Source organism: Apodemus sylvaticus, chromosome 1 (genome assembly GCF_947179515.1).
Source record: "Apodemus sylvaticus chromosome 1, mApoSyl1.1, whole genome shotgun sequence".
NCBI classification, from domain to species: domain Eukaryota; kingdom Metazoa; phylum Chordata; class Mammalia; order Rodentia; family Muridae; genus Apodemus; species Apodemus sylvaticus.
The window spans coordinates 170,317,828-170,324,860 of NC_067472.1; the positions used below are offsets into that span (position 1 = coordinate 170,317,828).

At 55.7% G+C, this 7,033-nt stretch overlaps 1 protein-coding gene across 4 annotated transcripts; it reads left to right on the forward strand.

The window, feature by feature from the left end:
• The first annotated feature begins 2,555 nt into the window (after positions 1-2,555).
• On the forward strand, positions 2,556-6,634 carry Nr1h2 (nuclear receptor subfamily 1 group H member 2). 4 transcript variants are annotated; one of them, XM_052164157.1, is made up of 9 exons: positions 2,556-2,684; positions 3,485-3,616; positions 3,693-3,806; positions 4,067-4,357; positions 4,455-4,714; positions 4,800-4,979; positions 5,409-5,508; positions 5,726-5,934; positions 6,136-6,634. In XM_052164157.1, the coding sequence occupies exons 2-9, from the start codon at positions 3,577-3,579 to the stop codon at positions 6,280-6,282; spliced, it is 1,341 nt and encodes a 446-aa protein (XP_052020117.1). In that variant the 5' UTR covers positions 2,556-2,684; positions 3,485-3,576; the 3' UTR covers positions 6,283-6,634. The 4 variants fall into 4 exon arrangements, with proteins under 4 accessions (XP_052020117.1, XP_052020110.1, XP_052020101.1 ...); XM_052164150.1 differs by having other exon boundaries at positions 3,556-3,616; XM_052164141.1 differs by having other exon boundaries at positions 3,559-3,616.
• Positions 6,635-7,033: the final 399 nt, after the last annotated feature.

A 7,033-nucleotide genomic window follows, 5' to 3' on the forward strand; every position in this document is an offset into this window, starting at 1 on the left:
AAAAGTTCCCAGAATTCTAAAGATCATACAATTACAGAAACTATCTGCATTTGGCAAAACTATGCCTCTGCTAGTGCAGGAGGTAAATCAGTAAACTGTTTCAAACAGCCCCATATCCCCACACCCGGGATTAAAACAAAAAACATATTGTATAATATTTCGGTGTTTTTAAAGAAACCAAAATTCCAGATTTCTCACTATACTCATGCACACACATGGGATAAAAGTGGCTGGGTCACTTACTGTGAGGAGGTGCTATCCTTCCCTGTTTCAGAGGGCCTAGAGAACCAGTCCACCCTCAGATAAGGGGTCCCAGAGGGCACTAAGTCAGATGTTTAGGTTTGGAGTGGGAGGACAACCCTGCTTCCAGTGACAGCACCTCAGTAAATTCAAACGGCATGTGACAATTTACTAATATAATGTATGTTAGATATGTATGTAAACATAAACACACATACACATAAGTGTATATATACATACGTTGAATGAACAACGAGGACATGATAGCTCCCAGGTATGGTTGAGAAGGTTTACTGTAGATATAAGTAAGCATCCAGGAGCATCTGCAAGGGTCCAGACTAACTCGGGGTGTGGGGTCACGGGTGAGAGAGGAGGGGGGGAACCAGGACACACAGAGGACCAAGAGAGCTAAGAGGCATGTCGCCAAAACAGCTGGATTATATAGGAGAGAAAATCTTGGAGGAAGAAAAGTGAAACCCGGGGCGGGAGGGGTTGAGGGTAGGGTAACTATATACTAACAGGTATTGGTGATACTGAGAAGGACTGGCGCCCAGACTCCATTTTGATATATTAATATGCACCTCAGCCATTTGTCCAGAGTGTTTGGTTTCTTTTGTTATTGAGACCTAACATTTATTTCTGAAAAAAAGCATGGGTTAGTGGCTGGATCTCAGGAGTAGACTGATTTTGTTGCATGACTGAGGTAGTGTGAGCTCTAGCCTCAACTTTGTAAGAATGCATTAGGTTAATCATGGCATGGCCCTTTTAATCCCAGTACTCATGAGGCACAGGCAAGAGGATCTCTGACTTGGAGGCCAACCTGGTCTACATAGAGAGTTCTAGGATAGCTAGAATGGTGAGACCACGCTTTTAAAGGGGGGGTGGGGGAGTTAAACCAGGTAGTGGTGGTATGCGCTTTTAATCCTAGCACATGGGAGGCAGAGGCCCTGGCCAACTCTTATGAGATGGAGGCCAGCCTGGTCTACAGAAACAGTTCTAGGACAGCCAAGGCTACGGAAAGAAACTCTGTCTCAGAAAACAAACACACCAACAAGAACAGCAGCAACAAAAGTTAAGTAAAACCAAGCATTTGTGCTTAATAAAGATTCTCGACTGTCCACAAGTGGAGTGTGTGGAGAAAAAAAATCTCTGAATCTTTTCCATCTGAGATCCATACAAGTATTTCAATCTTTTGTGGAAAAGCTGGTATCATTACTTTTGTGGAAAGGGGTCGAGGCTCCTTGTTTGTTCACATTTAGCTGATGACCAGGTCTCACTCCCTAGCTCAGCCTGGCCTCCAGCTAAGAGCAACCCTCTTGCCTGGGTCTGTTTGCTTATTGCTGGCATGCGCCTGCACCCAATTTGCCTTTTTATATTTACTTCTTCCTATGATGAGGTTGAATGCAAAAATAAATTCTTGTATATAAAAGTTCCCGAGGTGGGGACATCATGAGCGTCCAAAGTGAACATGATCCAGAGAATGAGAGAGGAGGAGGAGGAGGAGAGAGAGGCGAGCCAGGAGAGTAAAGGGTAAGCGAAAAAAGGACCCGGTTATCAAAACGGCTGGGTTATATAGGGAAGGGCAGCCCAACCCCTGAGCTGGATAAGTTTAAGGTAAGGCACCTTTAAGCATTTTAGGCTTAAAACCATCCTGTAACCATCTCGCCAGCCCCAAATTTAACTTATTTAGAACCAATATACAGGGCTGAAAGTGGACCTGCTACCGCAATAATGGGGAGGTAGAGGCAGGAAGCTCAGAAGTTCCAGGCCAACCTTGAAATATGAGACCCTGTCTCAAAATCAAAACAAAACTTTTTTTTAAAAAAGCAACGATGCAGCGCTGCTACAAAGGTAGAGAACTTTAAACTACTCAGAAAGGTTAAAATGTGTTTCGTTAGCCAAGTGTGGAAAGAAACAAAAGTACTTTACAGAACTTTTTTCTGAGTCCCAGAGGGAACTACCAGAAAAAAATAAACTTCCGGTGTGCCACTTCCGGCCAAGGCCTCTCACTCGGTGCCGCCTAGGCAGACCGGAAGTCTGTCATCTTTCCCGACCCGCCTACTTCCGGAAGTGACGCGCAGCGGGGTTGCCGGAAGAAGTGGCGAAGTTACTTTTGCTTTTCGCTCAGCAAGCGCTGTTGGTCCGAGCTACTCCCAGGCTTCTGAAGTTACTTCTGAAGTGCTGTGGAGGAGCAATCAGCGGTGCGGACGCAGAGGCAAGTGCGCCGGGCAGCCGGGCGGGTGGGGCTGACCCGGGGCCGCGGATCGCCGCGGGTCCCGCTCAGCGCGCGCTTCTTTCCCTCACTTCGTCGCAGCTCCCGCCTCCCACGGCCGTTTCCAGGGCAACGGAGTAGGAGACCCCCCTACGCCCCCCTCACGATCGCTGGTGCAGTCATGAGCCCCGCCTCCCCCTGGTGCAAGGAGAGGGGCGGGGCCTGGAACGAGGTGGGCGTGGCTCCAGGGGCGGAGCGTAGGGAGAGCCTGTGGTTGGTGGGCGGGGGCGGGACACAGATGGGCGGGAGGCATGCTGTAGATAAAGTCTGCGATTGAAGGCTCTTGATTCTTGGGGCGGGACTTGGATCTTTGTTGCGGGAGTTGAGGGGGAGCAGAGGCGTGGAGGGCGTGGCACAGTGAAGAACTATGATTGGCTTTTGGAGCATGAGGGGGCGGAGCCTAGGAGGAGGGGGCGGAATTTGGGTATCTGCGCCGGGATGGGAAGGGGAGGGGCCAGGGACCTGATGGGACGGGTAGGGTCTGGGGTCTGGATTGGGGTGGGTTAAAGCCTCGAAGAAGCCTATGGTAGGAGGGCAATGGTTGCGCCCTGATGGGAGAGGCGGGACCAAGTTAGGATCGCCTATGATAAGAGCGCAGTTGGTGCTCAAAGAAGAGGAATTAGAGTTGTTGGGTTCTCTCTTAGTGTTAGAGCAGTGGGAACTGTCAGGGGAGGTCGCGATTCGTAGAGATGTGGAGGGAGCCGGGGGCCGGGTTGAAGCAGAAGTGGTTGGGCATCGTTAATATGGGTGATGTTTGTAAGGGACAAGGGTTGGGAGTGGGGGCCAATCTAGAAGTAAGAACGCCGAGGTGTGGTGGCACAGTCCTGTAATGCCAGCACTTGAGAGGCCGAGGCAGGAGTGCGGAATATCCCAGGACAGCCCAGAGTAGTGTGTTCCAGGACTTGGGAGGTGGCTCAAGATGTTCAGCCACATAGTTCCGTTAGCCTGAGCTGCATGAGATCATGTCTCTAGAGTCCTTGAGCGTTGGAAGGAGAGACACCCTTATTATATGCCCTGTAATTGGCTGGGTCGCCTATGTTCAGCAGGCTGCTTCGTGACCCACTATGTCTTCCCCCACAAGTTCTCTGGACACTCCCGTGCCTGGTGAGTGACGGGCTTTCCCTCCCCGGCCCCTCCCGCAGTGTTGGAGACGCTCACTGTCCCCTCTTCCCTTTCCTAGGGAATGGCTCCCCTCGGCCCAGTACCTCCTCCACTTCACCCACCATTAAGGAGGAGGGGCAGGAGACTGAACCCCCTCCAGGCTCTGAAGGGTCCAGCTCTGCCTACATCGTCGGTGAGACAGGGAGTCAGGACCAGGGCTGTGGGGCGTCATGAAAGAAGGGTGGGGAATGGTGGCCCCCCGTCTTTTGGTCCGCTTTCCCTTTCTTTTCCCCTTGACCTCTCCTGCTCCTTCTTGGGAGGCCGCCGCCCTGCAGATCTTTCCCTTGGCCCTGCAGCCCTGTCCTCTCACCCTGGCTTCGGGACTTCCCCGGCCTGTCCCCAGGCTGCAGTTTGTCCTTGTGGCTCTCCCTCATGGCATCTGCTCACCCCAAGTCATCTTAGAGCCAGAGGATGAGCCAGAGCGCAAGAGGAAGAAGGGTCCGGCCCCGAAGATGCTGGGCCACGAGTTGTGCCGCGTGTGCGGGGACAAGGCCTCGGGCTTCCACTACAACGTGCTCAGTTGTGAAGGCTGCAAAGGCTTCTTCCGGCGCAGCGTGGTCCACGGCGGGGCGGGGCGCTATGCCTGTCGGGGCAGCGGGACCTGCCAGATGGACGCCTTCATGCGGCGCAAGTGCCAGCTCTGCCGGCTCCGCAAGTGCAAGGAGGCTGGCATGCGGGAGCAGTGTGAGTGCGGGGGTGGGGCTGGAGGGAGCGCGGGTCATCTCCCAGGGAGGAGTAAGTGAGGGGGCCCGCGCCGCCACTGAGGCTGTCTTTCCTGCAGGCGTGCTTTCTGAGGAGCAGATTCGGAAGAAGAAGATTCAGAAGCAGCAACAGCAACAGCCGCCACCCCTGACGGAGCCAGCATCCAGCAGCTCCGCCCGGCCCGCAGCCTCCCCTGGCACTTCGGAAGCGAGTAGCCAGGGCTCCGGGGAAGGAGAGGGCATCCAGCTGACCGCGGCCCAGGAGCTGATGATCCAGCAGCTAGTGGCTGCGCAGCTGCAGTGCAACAAACGCTCTTTCTCCGACCAGCCCAAAGTCACGGTACCGCCCTGCCCAGCCCAGTGGGTAGGGAGGGCTTTGACCAAGCCTTTGAGTCCCCAGGTGACCCTGGTCTTTTGTGTCCCAGCCCTGGCCCTTGGGTGCAGACCCTCAGTCCCGAGATGCCCGCCAACAGCGCTTTGCCCACTTCACCGAGCTAGCCATCATCTCGGTCCAGGAGATCGTGGACTTTGCCAAGCAGGTGCCAGGGTTCTTGCAGCTGGGCCGGGAGGACCAGATCGCCCTCCTGAAGGCATCCACCATTGAGGTAACAACTAGGCTCCAGAACAGAGCTGAGCCCAGTGCAGGCATGTCCCAACCGTTGTGGGGTGTGGTCAGCTGGAGGGTCCAGTGGGCCGGCCAGGGAGGAAAGGGAAGCGGGCTGAGGTAGACAATGATAGAGGATATCAAATGGACTGTTGACGAGGAAATCCGCCCCAAAGACCTCAGAGGGAGGGATACGTGAGCCAATCAAGGATAGCGAGGAAGTCCTGAGAGGCAGCTGTGTGCAGAGTTCTGCGAATCAGAGCTCTGGCCTGGGCCTCACCATGTGGGCCTTGTGTCCTTGGATGGGGCAGTGGGTGGGAAATTGGAGGAAAGAAAGCTAAGAAGGCCTGGCCTGGCAGAGGGGGCAGCCAGTCGGCCTTGGCACATTTACTGTGGGGCAGCTGAAGAGCCTGTGCCCTGTCACCTCCAGATCATGTTGCTAGAGACAGCCAGGCGCTACAACCACGAGACAGAGTGCATCACCTTCCTGAAGGACTTCACCTACAGCAAGGATGACTTCCACCGCGCAGGTCTGTGGAAGGCACTAACTTGGTCCTGGGGTTTCTGGCCCGCTGGTCTTCCAAGCCATGTGCTGGCAAGAAAAGATCATGTTTAGCGGGGCCAGATGCCCGGGGGAGGGGGGATGCTACTGTGTCAGAGGCGCTCACAGGGTCCATATGGGGGGGAGGGGGCCGGAGTCCCTGTCACTGGCCCACGTGTGAAGTTGGCCTGGGGCCGCTCTTGCAGGCTTGCAGGTGGAGTTCATCAACCCCATCTTCGAGTTCTCACGGGCTATGCGTCGGCTGGGCCTGGACGATGCGGAGTACGCCCTGCTGATCGCCATCAACATCTTCTCGGCCGACCGGCCCAACGTACAGGAGCCCAGCCGCGTGGAGGCGCTGCAGCAGCCGTATGTGGAGGCCCTCCTCTCCTACACGAGGATCAAGCGGCCGCAGGTACGCGAGCTGCCTGTCTCCTACCTGAGCAGTCTCAGGGTTGGGGTCAGGTGACACACATTGGGGCACACTGAGCCTGGGCTCCGCCTTCTCAGATCTTGTTAGTGGCCCAGGCCCCGAGCCTGAGTGCTGGCTTTCCAGACGAGGCTGGCCTGGCAGGGCAGGGCCCCCAGCGGGTCTCCTGGCCTCCTCTCCCCGCAGGACCAGCTGCGCTTCCCGCGGATGCTCATGAAGCTGGTGAGCCTGCGCACCCTCAGCTCCGTGCACTCCGAGCAGGTCTTTGCGCTGCGACTCCAGGACAAGAAGCTGCCGCCCTTGCTGTCCGAGATCTGGGATGTGCACGAGTAGGGGCCGCCGCGAGGGCCCCAGCCGTGGCCGTGTCTTATTGAAGACGGACGCTTCGCCTTTCCTCCTTGGGGGGGGAGGACATTGTCACGGCCCAGCCCCTTGGGCTCAGCCTCAAGCTGAGCGGCAGTTGGCACTAGAAGGCCCCACCCCACCCACCAAGTCTTCCAGGAGTGGCGAGGGTCACAGGCCCTAGCCTCTGATCTCTCTCAGCTGCCCTCCCACCCAAGCTTACACCTCAGCCTACCACACCATGCACCTTGAGTGGACAGAGGTCAGGGCAGGTGACCCCCCAATTGGGAGACCACAGGCCCCCTCTTCTGCCCCTTTTATTTAATAAAAAAACAAAAATAAAGTTTGAGTACCAGCCATTCCTGAGCCCAGTGTGGAGGGGGTGGCCAGCTCTGCCCAGGTGACTGCTCTTGGTCTAGGTTCAGACCACAAGGCAGGGGTTGGGCCACTGCAGACAGGTAATCTTTATACGGCGGAGTTGGAGACACTGGAGGCCAGTGGGAAAAGAAGAGGAACTTTATGGGGAGGGTCTCAAAAGGACACTTAGCTAGGGCCAGGTTTTCAAAGTTGGGGACTGCGTATCTGGCCATGAGTGTCCTAATCAACTCAGGAAGTGATTTGTGGGGCAACAGAAGTCATACACGAACCTGGGCGTGTAGGGGCTCTGAGGAAAACCGAGCAGCAGGGTAGCACCCACTGTGTAATCTTCCCATGTTCCTGCAGGGGGCGCTCGGGGACCGCA

Bases quoted from the DNA above. Each gene is read 5' to 3' on its own strand.
- Nr1h2 (XM_052164157.1), top strand. From the start codon at position 3,577: ATGTCTTCCCCCACAAGTTCTCTGGACACTCCCGTGCCTG. The intron at 4,980-5,408 runs GTAACAACTAGG...TGTCACCTCCAG, and splicing joins TGAAGGCATCCACCATTGAG to ATCATGTTGCTAGAGACAGC. The intron at 5,935-6,135 runs GTACGCGAGCTG...CTCTCCCCGCAG, and splicing joins CGAGGATCAAGCGGCCGCAG to GACCAGCTGCGCTTCCCGCG.